We start from the raw sequence: 16,569 nt of genomic DNA on the forward strand, positions 1-16,569 counted from the left end.
CGTGTTTGCTCTGCGTGTTTCAGGCTCTGTGTGGATGGGGTGAACCGTCCCCACCAAGCTCATTACTGTGCTAGGACCCAAGTTCCCCAAGTCACACTGCAGGGGTTGAGCTGGGGGCTGGGCCTCCCCTCACCCTGAGTGTGGATCTCAGTGCAGACACCTGGCAGAGGTGGAGCTGGGGTGGCCTCCCCAGCTGTCTTATCCTGCTGTTTTTGAGACTGGCCAGAGATCTCCCAAACATTGCTGGGGCCTAGCTGTTTTGGGGGTGAGCTCCTGGGAGCTGATGAAGGGAAGGGGAGGGTCCCATGGCTTCTCACATCTGCCATGGAGGTGCCTCACCTTCCAGGGCTGGAGGGCAGTCAGGTCTGTTTTCTAAACCACTTCAGGTTTGGGGTCTGACTTAGGGGATGGCGGGGCCTTCCTGGGTGCCAGCCTGTGGTGGGTGGGCACTACGGTGGGCAGAGAAGTGGTCCTCAGCGGGAGGCTGTTCACCTTGCTGAGGCATTTGGCAGTACCTGGAGACCTTTCTGTTGTCACAACTGGGCAGGTGGTGGGGATGGTCCTACTGGCAGCTGGTGGGTAGGGGCTGGGGACACTGCTGAGCCCGGCAGCCCCACCACCGGGAACCTTGCAGTCTGATGTCAGTAGTTCTGAGATGGAGAAGCCCTGGCTGAGCACTTGATGGTGCACTTGGTTCTGTCTGGGGTGGAGTTGTGGGGCACCGGCAAGTGAATTCACTTCTTTGTGAATCAGTTTTCTCATCTGCAAAAGGGGAATAATCAGGGTCTGCCTCCCCTGCTGTTGTGAGCATTAACTCCTTTATTACCTGTGATGTTCTTGTGCTGGTGTCTGGCACGTGATGTCAGTGGTGTTAGCTGCTGCTGCTCTTGTCGTTGTCAGTATGTCCTTCTAGTCTAGCGGGTGACTTCACTACATGACCTGGTAGATTCCGGGAACACAGAAGGAAAGCTGCCCTATCCAGCCTAAGGAGTCTGGGAGGGCCTTCAGGAGGAAGCAGCACAAGTGAAATCTTAATGGACAAATAGTGTCTGGCTAGCAGAGGTGGAGACAGGTGGTATGGAAGGGAGCTCTGGGCAAAGGGAACAGCATGTGCCAAGGCACAGAGGCACAGAGGGCCTACAACAGCAACCTCTGAAGCCTGTCACTGCTTCCACCTTCCTTCTCCCTTTGGGACTCCTGTGGCAGGTGAGGTGGTGGTGTGTGATCCACAGTCATACCTTGCGCGTTGTGAGCTCCATCTCCTTAACCGCGAGGCTTCTCGTTGAACTTAGAGGAAGGAGTGGAGTCTCTACTAGGTGCTTCTGTGTCCTTGATGCCTTTCTGGCTAACAATTGTCATTCCCTCTCCCTACCTCCAGCCTTGAACAAAGTAGTCTACCTGGGGTTGTGGAAACATTCTTGATTATTGTGGCATTTGCAAGGGTGCAGAACTGCAGAACATTTGGCAACACACATTGGACTCTACACTCCAAATCCATGTGTATAGTGGCACCTCCATAAAGAAAGAGCATCAAGAGGGAAAAAAGAGTTGGCCCCTGGTCCCGAGCCTCCCAACCACAGTGGCTCACTTAAATTTAGTAACTTTTCTTCTCACTGAATTTTTTACCCTACTTTCCATGTATGGGAGTGACAGTAATTTTCCATTTGTGGTCATGGTGTAAAGTTTCCTTTAAAAAATTAAAATATATGAATGAATTTAAATAGAAATGTTAAGTAATGACGATTTACAGTGACACATGGTGTTAGCTCAGATCATGGGAGGGCTAAGCAAAGCAAGGTTTCTGGAAATTCTTCTGAGAAAACGTGGTGGTTCTGAGAGGAAGCTCACCTTGCTCCCCACTGTGCAGGCATGGGGGGGGCTAGCCACCATGGAGGGTGGCAGGTGTCTAGGGAGAAATGGGAAGAATCCTTGCTGCCTAAAGACATATATTTTTTAAAAGATTTATTTATTTATTTATACAAGCACTGGGTACAGTCAGAAGCGCGGGAGGGTGAGAGAACTCACCAGAGCCAGAGCGGGGAGCAGAGCAGGCAGACTGACAAAATACACTGCTGAGGGGAGCAGCGGGCACAGCAGGAGAGGTCCGCGTGCCATGTGGGACCCTCACCGACTGACCGGGGATCAGCACTCAACCGCTGCGCCACCAGGGAGGCCACTAAAGACATATTTTAATGATGAGCCCTTTGTGAGATTTACTGTCAGCTACCCAGAGGCCTGGGAAAACGACCCTAAGTTACCTTCGTAGTCCCTGTTTGCTGTTCAATTTTCAAAATCTTGGGGAGGAAAAAAGAAATTCTGCTTGGAGTAATTAAAACCAATGTAAATACTTTCCAGGCTTTTGTTGAGCAAACTGGCTCTGTGTTTCTCATGCTCCCAGGGAGTGTGTGATGTGCGTTTCTGCGGCCAAGTTTCTGTGCCTGCTCACATGGGCCTGAGGGTGTGTTTCTGATAAGGCCAGAATGTTTGCTAGGAGACTGTTTTATTTGCTGGTTGGAAGGGCAGTGGTTTATCAGCATGTTGTTAGATGTGGATTTGATGCTGATTCTTTCTTAGATTAGAAATCTGTGCTCCAATACCTGCCAGGAAGGTGTGTATGCATGCGTGTGTGTGCGAGTTTGCACATGAGTTTATGATGAACTACAGCTTCACAAGAACATCAGACCCTATAGACTCCAGCTAGAACAATCAAAAGGACCTCAGGGCCGGAAGCAACCAGAAGACTGATCCAGTTTAACGCCCATCTGTTGTAAATGAGAAGGTTGAGGCCCTGAGTGGGTGGGGGACTTTCCCAAGGCCACACAGCTCATTAGAGGCAGAGGAAGACTAGATTTCAATTTCCTCCTCCTAAACCAGGTGTCATCACTATATATTGGGTTATGTCACTGCCCACCCCCTTTACAATGTAAAAAGCTTCTTTGGGGAATTATGTTTTTCTCTACATAATACAGAAATCAGTCTTCTTTCTGATTACTTAGTTCCCCTTCTGGGAGGACATCATTGTTACCTGTAACTTCCAGAGAAAGCCAGTGCATTGAGTAAGCACCATGTGTGCATGTGTGTGCATGTTTGTGCATGCATGTGTATGTGCGTGCACACACGCTCCTCTGTTTTTATCCCACACATACTGTTTGTATCCTGCTTTTCTCCTTTAACACTGTATCTTGCTGGTCTTTCCATATCAACTCAGAAGTCACTTCGTCAGCCCTTGCAGCAGCAGCCTCGTGTCCCCTTACTTGAAGGAGCCGGGATGACCTCATGCCCAGTGATGGACATTAGGTGCCTTCCAGTCTTTTGGGATCCAATGGGGCAGAACTAATCTTGTGTGCACTTCATTTTGTATGTGGGAAAGTGTATCTGCTGGAAAAATTTCTAAAAACTACATTGCTTGCTTCCAAGGATACGTGTGTCTGGAATATGTGGTATTAGCATCTTTGAGTGGTAAATTTTTTCATAGGTTCACTTTCTCAACTGATTTAGTCCATCCACATATATTTTTGAGGCAGGTGCTGACCAGGTACTGGGGATACTGTGGGGAGGGAGAGTCTTGGTGGAATTTACTGATTGGGGGAATGGGGCTGGAGATTGGGGGAGAGGCAGACACTGAACAGATAACTTCAGAGTTACTTCACTGCCTGAAATGTGTTGGGACTGACCTGGTCTTGGACGTCAGGAAGCCTTCTGGGAGCACTGAGAGCATGTTAGCTCTGAGGACTGAGTGGCTTCAGTTGTGTAGAGAAGCGGACAGAGCATGTTGAGCTATCTGGAACAGTTGTGCAAAGGTCCTGAGGTAGAAAGGAGCTCCTGTCTTCTAAGAGCAGAACCATAGCAAGTTTGAATGGAGTCCAGAGAGGTGACAGAAGAAAGGGGCAGGCAGATGGGCAGACAAGGCCCGTCCAAGTTGGCCCTGTTGAGGTTGCTTATCTTTATCTTAAGGGCAGTCCCCTGGGCTGGGGTACCAGCCAACTCTTCCTCCAGGATGGCCTGGAAATGGCACCAAGGAACTTTCGCAGCCACCTTGGCTCCCCAAGGCAGGCCAGCCCCACTGCTTTAGGAAGAAGTTTCATTTCTGACTGGCAGGCCCAGGGACATAATTCTTGCAGTACTTATTTGCTCAGTCAATCAACAAATGTTTTTAGACAGCTTGTGTTAGGTGCTTGGCAAACAGCACTGAACTATGAGGGACATCATGCCGGCCCTGGTGGAGCATGCTGTCTGGTGCCTGCATTGCAAACTTCTATGGAGGGCTGGATAATGACTATTGTAGACTTTAGTCTCTGTTGCAGCTAGCAACCCTTGCTTTTGTAGTGCAAAAGCAAGCCATAGGCCAGAGGTAAACAAACATGTGTGACTGGATTACAATAAAACTTTATTGACAAACTCAGACTGTGGGCCACATTTGGCCCTTGGCTGTAATTTGCCTGCCCCCGATCTAGTGGGATGAGAGTCCTTAAATTGGTAAACATCTGATGTGACGTGAAGTAGTACCACGTGCCAGTGGAGAAAAGATGGCAAGGAAAAGAGGTAGAGAATGACACAGGAGTGGGGCTGAGGTGACTTTCTGATGGGGCCAGTCTAAGGTGGTGTTAACTGAGCTGACACTGAAGGAACTAAGGGGAGCAGTCATGTGGAGATGTTGGGGGGTTTCCAGGCAGAGAGAACAGCACACTCTAGAACTCTGGGGCAAGAAGAACAGTGAGGGTACGAGTGGGCCTGTTGCTGAATCACCTTGGGAAAAAGTGGGGGAGGGAAGAAAAGTTGGGGCCAGGGGACAGCATGCCAGGACTCAACATCACATCCGGGAAGGGCTTTAAAGCAAGTGTTATCAATGGGCGTTTCAAGAGACTACTGTGCCGAGAACAGACTATGGAGGGTGAGGTTGAAACAGGGAGACCAGGGATTAGGGGGGACATGCCATGTGCAGGTGGTCGTGGTAGAGTGGGCAGCACAAGAATTTGGTTTATATTTTGAGGGCGGAGCCGTCAGGATCCCAGGATGGCTCAGACAGGAGGGGGAGTGGGCTAGGGGCGTGGGAATGAATAGCTGGTCCCCTTGCACATTCCACAGAAATCCCCAAGCAGCCCTGTGAGCTGTGCGCAGGACACAGACCAGTAAAATGGGGTGTCTGCCCAGCAGCGGGGTCCCATCTACTTGAGAATTTAAATGACAGTGCAGGGCGAGGGGTAGCCACATCCTTAGGTGGTTAACGGGGCGTGATCTCCTTACACAGCTCTCTCCTGGGGTGGGGAGCTGGGGCACTTTGAGGTGGCAGCACAAACCCGAGCTGGACACCATTACCAAAGAGGAACCTGGGTCCTCCCTCTTCCCCTGGTTTTATAGTCTGGGAGGCTGTATAGCCAGACCCTGGCTTTTGGGGGGGGTCAAGTGGCTTGTCTGGGATCTCACATCCTACTAATTCTGTATCTTTGGGTGAATCTCTTTCCCCCCAGCACCTCACTTTCCTCATCTGTAAAATGAAACATGAGCTGAGGCCTGCATTGGGATCCCATTTCTGAACGAAGCCACTTCTTAACCCTGGGGCACGAACATCTGGGATTTGAACTCCAGGCTCCCCAGTCTCAGGCAGGCTCCCCTGCGTCCGCTACCCGGGGCCCACACGCTGCAGGGGAGACTGAGGAGGCCCAGCTAGATCCACGTTTTCCAGACTGTGTGGCATGCCCCACTGGGCGCGGGAAGTCAGTCTAGTGAGCTGTGACTGGCATTTAAACAAAAGACCCCCCTCACCCCCCAACACACACACACACACACACCCCCCAGAGGTAGGAGCATCAGCTAGCTGGGTAAATACTGTGTGGTGAGGCTTTCAGTCGCCAGTGAACAGCGGGGCATGAGCCCAAAGAAAATGCTTCCCCGGGTTGGGAGCCCCCTCGCAGCCCAGCCGGCCTGGTCTCTCTCCTCATGGAATCTGGGGTGAAGCGGCGTCACCCTCCTGGTCGAGGGAAGGAGGTTCCGGCTTGGGGCCGGAGACAAAATCCAGCCTGGGGTTGTTCTGCATCGGGAATTTTGTTTTAGAGGCTTAAAAAGACCCCCCTCCCCCTTCTCTTTCCAGAAGAACCGAGTGCACATAAGGTCGCCAGCCCACCCTCCGGACTCGCATACCATGATGATGTCCTGGACTATGGCCTCAAGCCATACAGCCCCCACCCCAATCTCTCTGGCGAGCCCCCCGGCAGATTCGGAGAGCCGGATAGGGTAGGGCCCCAGAACTTTCTGAGTCCGGCCAAGCCAGCTGGGGCCTCAGGCCTGAGCCCTCGGATCGAGATCACTCCGTCCCACGAACTGATGCAGGCAGGGGGACCCCTCCGCGTCCGAGACACTGGCCTCCTGGGGGAGCAGCCGCCCGTGCCCGGGGTGGCCGGCAGCCCGCGGTTCACCCTGCCCGTGCCCGGCTTGGAGAGCTACCGCGAGCCGCTTTGCTTGAGCCCCGCTAGCAGCGGCTCCTCTGCCAGCTTCATTTCCGACACCTTCTCCCCCTGCACCTCGCCCTGCGTCTCGCCCAATAACGGCGGGCCCGACGACCTGTGTCCCCAGTTTCAAAACATCCCTGCTCATTATTCCCCCAGAACCTCGCCAATAATGTCACCTCGAACCAGCCTCGTTGAGGACAGCTGCCTGGGCCGCCACTCGCCCGTGCCCCGTCCTGCCTCGCGTTCCTCGTCGCCTGGTGCCAAGCGGAGGCACTCGTGTGCCGGGGCCCTGGTCGCCCCGCTGCCCGGAGCCTCGCCCCAGCGCTCCCGGAGCCCCTCGCCGCAGCCCCGGGAGGACGGTGCCCCCGCGGGGTACCCCCCCTCGGCTGGCTCTGCGGTCCTCATGGATGCCCTCAACAGCCTGGCGGCGGACTCGCCTTGCGGGATCCCCCCCAAGATGTGGAAGACCAGTCCAGACCCCACGCCCGTGTCCGCCGCCCCCCAGAAGGCCGGGTTGCCGCGCCACCTGTACCCCACGGTGGAGTTCCTGGGGCCCTGTGAGCAGGATGAGCGGAGGAGCTCGGCCCCCGAGTCCATCTTGCTGGTGCCGCCCACTTGGCCCAAGCAGCTGGTGCCCGCCATTCCCATCTGCAGGTGAGTCCACTGCAACAGCCCGGTTTAGGGGAAGCAGGTCTCCTGGGACTTAGAGTTGGGGGAGCGGGGAGGGATTTAGAGCGGGGGTAATGGATGTGAATCCTCATCTCCACTTACTGTGAGACATGAGAAGAAAGGTTAATTTTCTGCAGACATTCTCAGAGCTGCTCATCTGTGAGATGGGCACACAGGTGCCGGACTGTGGCCATCCTGAGGATGCCGTCATGGGTGCATGCAGTTGCTCATATGGCACCCGGCAGAGTGATGGATTTGATAGGTATTTATCAAGCACCTGCTGTGTGCTGGGTACTTTATAAGGGATAGGGAGAGTGTGGTGAACAAAATGGGCCAGTGTTTCTGCCTTCTTGGAGCTGAAGTTCTAACAAGAACAAGTTGAGCCTAATCCAGGGCTCTGCTCTCTCACTGCCAGGGGAGCCGATGTTGGTTGCATCAGTGCTGCAATCCGTGATAGCGAGGCCCTCACGGTTGTGTCAGCCATCATCCTCCAGAAGCTTCAAACTCAGCAAGCTGGAGAGACGTATGCAGGTGCAGCATGTAGACTTCAGGGGTCTCAGAACTGGATTTGAGTCCTGGCTCTGATACTCACTGGTTGTGTGATTGTGGATGCTTTGGTGCTGCCATCTTGCTATGCCACTGACAGACATCACCAATCAATCAGGAACTTGTTTCTCCTTGAGCATCTTTTTGAGGCTATGCCCAGAGCAGAAATTACTAAATAAGTCAGGATCCTCTTTCTCAATGGGCACCTGCACCTAGCTGGGCCTTGGGTCATTCCCTGTGAGGTGAGGAAAATAGCAGTACCTGCTTGATGGTGCTTTTTTCAAGGATTCGCTGAGATGACCTATGTCAAGCTCTTGACATAGAGCATGGACACAGTGCAGGAAAGGGAGAGCTGTCATTACTAGAAGGGAGTTTTTATAGGGGAAACACTAGAAAGTGAGTCTTCATTGACAAGCCTTGTGTTTGGAGATTGTCTTCCCAATGACCTTCCTGTTACATGGTCTAGTCAGAAATACTGGGCATTTAAGACACTTGTGATGTGCCAGGCACAATTCTAAGTATTCTGTAGAGTTGATTTCATTTAATTCTCGAATAAACGTGGTTGGTATTACTGTTACCTTTATCTTGATGACAAGAAGAGTGAGGCACGCAGAGATGACGGGTAGATGTTATCTCATCTAATCTCTGAAGAAGTGTGAGATTCTGAAGCCTTCTGCTGTCACCATCTCCCAGTTTTCAACATGTTTGCTTTTAGCAAATGGAAACGTCTTTTTTCAAATAAAATACTGAATTGAACACCAGAGTAGATCATGGCAGAGCCTCTGTGGTTGATGTGGGGCTGGAGCAGGCAGGGCCCTCCCCATCAGGCCTTGTTTACACCACACCAGCTGAAAATGGATGGCATGGAGTGTCCAATCTGGAATTTCCTCCAGAACAGGTTCTGAGGGCTCTTGTGCCTTTGTAAGTCAGCTGGCGCTCCTCAAACAGAGCTGCTGGCTTAACTGAGGTGTAGCGAAACCTTTGTCCAGGGCCTGCCCACTCAGCTGGGGGCAGAACGTATAGTCACATCAAAGGCCATTTGGCCATGGAGCTTTGAGTCCCATGATCAATATTTCACAGCCACCGTGGGCACTGTGGAGGGAGCCCGCCCCGATACCTAGGAAGGAATCTGGGCTCTGAGAGGTGAAGTGGTGCGTTCACAGTCACCTAACCAGCAATGGCTGATTGGAACGGTTGCAGATTCTGCTCCTTGTTCCGTCTGCTACAGCTTAGTCCCCAAAATGTGATTTATTTAATAATTGGGAGTAGAGATGAACATTGATATAAAACAGAATTGCGAGGCATTTATCTGCGACCTTATTGCTTATAAAAGCCTCTCTTTCCTTTCTGGGACTGGATTCAAAAGTTTCTGAATGTGATAGAATCCTTTAGTTCTGCTCTGTGCTAAATGATATATTTATAAGCATTTTTTTTGGTAAGATTGTGAGGATGGAGCGTTTAGGAAAGTCTCATGGATGATGTCTATCTTGGATGTGTAGAAAACTCTTCAGAGAGAACACACACATGAAGATTTTCACACTGGCTCCGATGGTCTAATTCTTGAGACAGTATTTCAATGGTCAAAGACTTATCCCAGAACCAAACAAAATTAGAACGTGGTGCTTAGAAATATCTCACTGAATGCTTTGATGCTTCGAAAGATATTTAGGGGTAAAGTGATTTTTTTTGTAAGCCTGATTTTACAAATTTTAAAATATTTCAATTTGGGTACATGATGAAAGAGCATTTAATACGGTGGCATCTGGGCTGCAGGCGGAAGCTTGAGTGTTTCTTGGCACTGTAACTAAGGTAGAAATAAAGGCCCTTGGGACCCCCTGAGACTTCAGGATAAGAGGGGCTTCAGGAGGCAGTCTGGTTGGGAAGAAGGGGTGGCAGTTGCTTGCAAAGCGATGATATGAGCGGGATAGATGTCCCAGCTCGACTCCAGAATTGATGGAGTTTGAGGGTTGCTGCCGCGCCCCCCCCCCCCCCGCCAGTCTGCTGTGATAGACAAGGGATGGAATTGGCTTCACTGCAAGTGCTGAACTAAGTCTAGTTATTGCAGTGTCTCCCTTCTCTGTGGTCTCACTTTCTGAGGTTTCAGTTACTCATGGTCAATCGTGGTGTGAAAATATTACGTACAGCAAGATATTTTGAGACACTGAGGCCCCATTCACTTAACTTTTATTAGATGTGCTGTCACTGCTTTTTATTATGCTTATTGTTGTTCATGTCTTACTGTGCCTAATTTATAAATCAAACTATCATTGGTATGTATGTGCAGGAATAAAAACAGTATAGTTTGGGACTATAAATGGCTTTATGCATCTGCTAGGGGTCTTGCAGATAAGGGAGGGGGGCTATTATAATGTCAGCTTCTAGTAGCCCTAGCCTTAATGGAAAAGAATAATACAAAGAATTGGATTAATGATTTCCTCCATATGTGAAAAATCAGGACGTAGTGAGACAAGTGTATGTATTGGCATCTTCAAAGCTACTTGGAATGTACAAGACTTCTTTGAAATAAAACTGTTCATCCACTCACTTATTTGTCCATCCTAACACCCTTTCACTCACTGAATATTCACTTAGAACTTGTCAAATGTCCCAGACATGGTCTAGAGCCATTCCATAAGTGAGATCTCCTCTTGAACCTATTTTTAATAAAATAGTGAAATAAGAGGCAGTGTAGAGGTGAAACTCTGAAGAAGTAGTGTCGATGGATGCCAAGGCCTCAGTCAGTTCTTAAATGACATAATTATAACCACATCTTTACTATCTGAAGTTGCATGGCTGGGCTGTGTGTGCTTGGTTGGGTTGAAACTAAGAAAATGAAACTTAATTATGCTCTTAAGGATCTTACAACTTCATGTGTATTAAATATTCAAAGTAAGTCAGAAGATCTGAAGGAAATAACTATTTATTTGAAATAGACCACATATTGTAGGAAGACAAATAATTATGATTACTACTTATCAAGCACTTATTGTGCTGATCTCTTTATATGATCATGTATCCCCCATTTGCACAGTTGAGGAAATGAAGGCCTAGGGATGTGGTGGCATTTGCTCAAAGTAATAAAGGTAGGTAGAGGTGGGGCTGGGACTTGAACTTGGGTGTGTATCTGGGTTATGTTCTTGACCATTACTCTTCATTTACTATTGGGAGTCTGAGTGACTTGGCTCATCCATACCAAAGCCAGACACCTCTCTGCTGTCAATGTTATGCATTTAACCCAGTAAATAATGACTTGAAGAACAAGAAATGTCCTCTCCCTAAAATATACTTTTCATTGAGGTGATTGGACACAGAAATAGCTGAAAAAGTTCTTGGATGTCATCTGTTCCATTTGTTACATGGTTTTAGGGCACAAGGCACATGAGTGACACTTGGGAGTCCTTGTTTCTACTTCACGCTTCCTTCTTCTCTTTCCCTTCTCCAGGAAAGGAAAATGTTTTGGCTAAGGGTTGTTTTTTAGAGGTGTGTGTCTTCAGAATTCCTGGAGGAAAATTAAATTACAGGAGTTAAAGACATGCTAGAATGAACATATAATGCAAATAACTTCATGGATTGAGATATAAGTCACAGTGTCTTCAGTATGGAAGAAAAGTAAAGAGAAAGGTCTCTACTTTTGTGTGACCACTGAACATGACTTTTATAAAAGTGGCCATTTACGTTTATTGTACAGGTTGACTCTGATTTGTTGTACCATGAATGCTTCTGTTTCTCCTTTAGCATCCCAGTGACTGCATCACTCCCTCCACTTGAGTGGCCACTATCTCACCAGTCAGGCTCCTATGAACTACGGATTGAAGTGCAGCCCAAACCGCATCACCGGGCCCATTATGAGACAGAAGGCAGCCGAGGGGCTGTGAAAGCTCCGACGGGCGGCCACCCTGTGGTTCAGGTATGGACTTGAATTCTGTTCTCTTCATGTCCCTCATTTGTCCCTATGTGATCCACTTCTGTAAGGTGCTGCTTGTTGCTTATTACTTTGAAACATGTGTCTCTGTCTCTTGCTTCTCTGAGGAAGGGAAAAATTGAGATTGAATTAGTATCAGAAGCTATTCCAGCTGCTCAAACCAGAGAAGGTCTTCCAGAGCTGGGAAGGTCCTTCCTACTCAAGGTCCTTCTGCCCTTCCCATTCTGATTGGGAAATCACTGAGTTTGCAAAGTTTTAGCATATTGACAGAAGATTTCCAGAGCCATCATTTTGTGTTTAAATTTCAGTTGAGAGTGCCTAGAGGAAAATCAGTATAGTTTTTGTAAAGTATGAAAAAACTAAAACTGCACATAGTTAAATTATCTGAAATAACCATTATTAGCATTTTGATAGATTTTCTCTTGCCTTTCATGGCTCTGTTGCCTACTATCCACTTATATACTGTTATTACAGTGGTTTGTGCTCAGATTTTTTTTAACTTTATATTAAACCATGCGCATTTCCTCTTGTTTTTTTCTTAATCATTATCATTTATGTCTGTGGCTTTTGATTTAACCTCAGATTAAAAAAAAATACGTAGAGAAGTATGCTTTTTTCCTCCAAAATAATTAGAGGTGAAATGTTTTAAATTGTATAGTCTGGTTAACCAGGAACTGCTGAGTAGTTCCAACCAACTAACTTGATGAACCAGACCCGTCAATACGTTTAAATTAATTTAACATTTTTTTGTATTTGCCTTCAACTATTCCATAATAAGAATTATGTGATAAAAATCTGATATACTGTGCATCAGAAACTTCTAGAGAGTTTCTAAAAATGTGGATTCTTAAGTATCTCCTGAAACTATTTACTTAGAAACTATGAAGTGAGTAAAATGCAGACAAAAAAACAAAACCCAAGGAACCCCCAAATCTCCACCGGAACTTGACACTTTGGCAGTTACTTTATCTAAATCTGACATCATGGTACCTGGGCATCTATTTTCAGTTCATTGTTTCTGTTTTTGTTCATTGTTATGAGTTGTATTTTCTTCTTTGCATGTTTAGTAATTGTTGGTTATAGTCTGACATTGTGACACTATATGCTGGGCATTGTAGATTATGGACTTTGTTATTTTCCTCTGAAGGCAGTTCAGTTACTGCCTGATCACTTTGAACTCGTTTAGGCTTGGTTCCATGCTTGGTTAGGGTGGAGGTAAGCAAAGTCCATGGTGTTGGCCTCCAACTTGATGGGACTTGGCCTTCCAATGTTCCTAGAGTAGTTGGTTAGTAGTTCCTAGTTGAGTCTTGGTTAGGCCAGGACTTGAGTAGCTCTTACTGGAGCATACCTTTGTTCCCGAAGCGTAGACTTCTGGCTTACTTGGTAGGGAAGTCACCCCTCCCTCTGGGCTCAAATTATAAATTCATAGCCCGCTCAGTCACTCACCACTCACCTTTCTACTCCATACTGGCCTCTCTGTGCCCACACTTGGCTTCCCAAGCACCTTCCTCCTCCCTGATGCCTTGCCCACAGATTTCGGCTGCTTCCATAGCTCAGGAACTCTGAACTCTATGCTCTTTGTGAACTCCACCCCCTCCTTCTGCATGAGATAGAAAAGCTGTTTTCCGACAGAACCTGGATGAATGTTTCCTTTCTCTCAGGCACCACGGTCTTCTGCCTGCTGTCTAATGCCTGAAAGCAGCTGACTGAGATGCCTTTGTCCTGTGTTATAATTGTTTCTGATTGAAGGGCTGGTCTGGGACCACTTACTCTGTCATGCCTGAGTTTTGTTTTTTTGGAAAAGAAAGTCCGTGATCCGGGCTCAGCTGATCTAGAATGGGAACCTCCCCACTCAGAGAGTGGTCTTAGTCGGGGTGTCTGGTGGTATTAGTATCAGTCATTGGTAGTAATAGAGAGAGAAATTCATTTAAAGCAAATCAGAAAAAGGGGGCTTTATGAGGAGACTACTGTACTGCATAAAACCAGGCCAGGAGAGTCAATTCAAAAAAAACTTGAACTAGAGCAGTCAGGGGGCCACCTTTCTGTGCTCGGTTAGCCCATCAGCAGGTTCCTTGAGCACCTGCTCTTTGCCATATGTTGTGCTTGATGCTGAAATACAATGAAGGATTAAAAAAAATCTAAATAATAATGCAAGCGATGAAATTACCAAGGTGGCACGTGGCATGAAGGAACAGTGCACGGGGCTTTGGGTGTGTGAAGCAGAGGCGCTGGTGCTGATGGAGGACAAGCATCTTCGAAGAACTCAGGGAAGAGGCTAAGGCTGAGGATGCTGAGGGGTAACAGCAAGTGCAAATGGCTGGAGGCAGAGGAACTTGAGGAAGCTGGTGTAACTGGAGTGTGGAAGGCGGGAGTGACGGGGGAGAAAGGCTAGAAGGGGCCAGAACATGCAGGGCCTGGAGAGCCATGGGGGGAGAGTTTCACTTTTCTCCTGGGATGTGAAAAGTGGAAAACAGCATGATTCAATTTAGGCTTTGATAAGTTCCGCTCTGATGGCTCTGTGGAGAGTAGGAACTAAGATAAGGGGAAGTTAGGAGGCTCTTTTCATGGCCGCTGCATTTTAGAGCCATGTGGTGTCTTTATTTTCTGACCGTGTTTGTTGAGCACTCACTGTGGGTCTCGATTCCGGGTGATGGAATGAGCCAGCAGCCAGAAGTCCTGGCTCTCGTGAGCTTGCCCTTTAACAAGATGATAATAGCTGTGTGAGTGTGCAGCCAGCATGGACAGCTGGCCTGGCCCTATTCTGTATGCAGGCTCATTTACTTCTCCTCAGCCCTGTGAAGCAGGAGGTCAAGGTGGGCCTGGTTCCACCTGCGCACAGCTTCCCTGACCGTCGTTGTCTTACCTGCTCACCGAGGCAGAGAGCCTGGGATGGACTATCCAGACCTCCTGCCCTTTGGCCTCTCGCCCTCCTTCTTTGTTGCAATTTTCATCCCCTTGTCAGCCCACTGGTGCCCAAACCTTGATTCTCGGGGGCACTTAATTGGCCCTGGTTGGGAAGGGTGAGCCCACTGCTCCAGGTTGCTTGGCTAGAGAGTCAGTCCAGGCTCGGTGCTAGGCTCTGCTCACCCCATTGGGGGCTGGGGCCATGGAAAGTTCCAGAGAAGGAAACAGCCTGGGTGTGATGTGCAAAAAAATCCCAGCTATACCGCGCCTGCAGCCTTCCCTGCGGCGGCCCCTGAGGCCTCCTCCCTCTTCTTGCTTGAACCTTTGAAAAAGCAATGTATAACTTAAACATGCGTCACCCTGTCTTCCAAAGCTGCGAAGTGGGGTATTTTTCTCAAGTGAGATCCTCTGAATAGTGTTCTCTTCAACATGAAATGGGCCGACCTATGCGTTTTAGCCTAGAAAGTCAGTTTTTTTGAAACTTCTTGGAAAACGAAGAAGAGAGAGGCCCGTAGCGGCCTCGCGCTCCCTAACCTTTGGGGAGGTGTGAAAACCCCTTTGAAACTGGGAGGGCTGCCCCTGTGTTCCCAGAAGCGCCGAGGAGCGCCTGCACCGCCGGCACCGCCTGTGCTGGGCCGGCGCGTGGTCTCTGTCTCCCTTTATCGCTGCATCTGTTTCTATTTCTGTGCCGCGCCGGCGTCTTGCCTCCTCTCAATTATCGGTCCCACCCTTCTCTTTTTCTTATTTGCCACACTATAAAACTTCATTTTTTTTGGCACGCCTCGTGGTTTTATGCTCCTCTTTATATGAAAATAAAATGAGTCTAAGACCATTTCATTCTCTTTCCTTAAATATAAAATTAAAAATCTTAAGCATATGCATGTTCGGCTGTGGTTTCTCCCTCCTGCTCTCGCTCTCTCTCTCTCTTTCGCTCTCTCTGCCTCCCTCTCTCTCCCTCCCTCTTTCTTTTTTGAGTCATTTGGTCTTGGAAGAAGTTTGTTCCAAACCTTAAAAGCTTTTCAGATCACATGACTCATTAAAGTGGCAACTATTTCTTTGAGGTCCTGATGTGTGCCAGGCACTGTGCTCGGTGCCCCCGCCGTGATGATGGTGAGGATGGTTCCTGGCCTGAAGGAGCTCAGGGGGCCCGGGAGGTGCAGGGTACACTGGGATGGTTTGCTGACCTGTGGTGGGTCGGGGGCCAGACGAGGCGGGTCTGGCATGACAGCTGGACTCTGAGCAAGGCAGCGGCTGGTTACCACCTCATCTGTTGGACTCACACGTGGGGGTAACTGCTTCCGCTAAAGAAACCATGCCGGGGGACCCTAGGAAGGAACTTACTAGCTGGGACCTGAAGCACTTGATAGAGCCACCAAGGAGGGGGTGACCCTCCCCCTCTCTCTGCTCTCTCTCTGGGTGGTCGTGGAACTGCCCCATGCGCAGGGCTCAGCTCATGCAGAGGTCCCGAGGCAGGGAAGAGCTTGGTGTGTCTGAGGAGCTGAAACTTCCAGTGTCACTTGGATTTAGCTTTGAGGGTATCAGGTTGGCAGGACCAGGTCGTGCAGGAGTCTTAGTCCCAGGCCCAGGTGAAGAGGGTGATGCTGATTTAACCTTTTTATGATGACGTGGGCTTCTCTCCAGCAAGACAGCAGTAGCAAGGGAGGACCCAGGGACTTGGATCTGCAAGGTTGTGGCAGTGCCAGAGAGAGTTCAAGGTGGTGAGGGTTAGGAGGTGGCAGATGTGATCCTCAGGACGTGGCTGTTGGCTTAGATGTGGGAGGTGAGGGAGCACCCAGGTAGAGGGTGTGACAGATGCCGCGTGGGAGGACTTGGGGAGGAAGGTGTTTTCTTAGGGGAAGATTAGGAGCTCAGTGTGGGGTGGAGGATATAGGACCGGCTTGGGAAATAGCCAAGCAAAGAAATCATGCAGGTCGGTGGATGTCTGAGCCTCGAGCTCAAACAGAAGCAAAGCCCTGGACTTTCTAACTCTTAGGCTGTGGGAAGATGTCACGCAACTTGCACCCTTCCTGGAGAGCTGGGTGTGGACTGTAAGGATTTATATCCCACGTCTTCAGTAGCAGC

The 16,569-nt window shown here is 49.1% G+C and overlaps 1 protein-coding gene across 5 annotated transcripts in view; it reads left to right on the top strand.

The window, feature by feature from the left end:
* The window catches only part of NFATC2 (nuclear factor of activated T cells 2), a gene marked incomplete at both ends in the record, with an annotated part of 125,160 nt that overhangs the window by 23,228 nt on the left and 85,363 nt on the right, over positions 1-16,569 (top strand). For 4 of the 5 annotated variants that reach the window (XM_084247641.1, XM_084247642.1, XM_084247638.1 and 1 more), the window contains 2 exons: positions 6,089-7,100; positions 11,397-11,568. In XM_084247641.1, coding sequence (XP_084103767.1) covers positions 6,089-7,100; positions 11,397-11,568 — 1,184 coding nt within the window. Of the gene's footprint in view, positions 1-6,084; positions 7,101-11,396; positions 11,569-16,569 lie in introns of all 5 variants that reach the window. The other variant, XM_084247639.1, reaches the window with a different exon arrangement.

This window comes from Talpa europaea (assembly GCF_964194135.1).
Source record: "Talpa europaea genome assembly, chromosome: 11".
Taxonomy (NCBI): domain Eukaryota; kingdom Metazoa; phylum Chordata; class Mammalia; order Eulipotyphla; family Talpidae; genus Talpa; species Talpa europaea.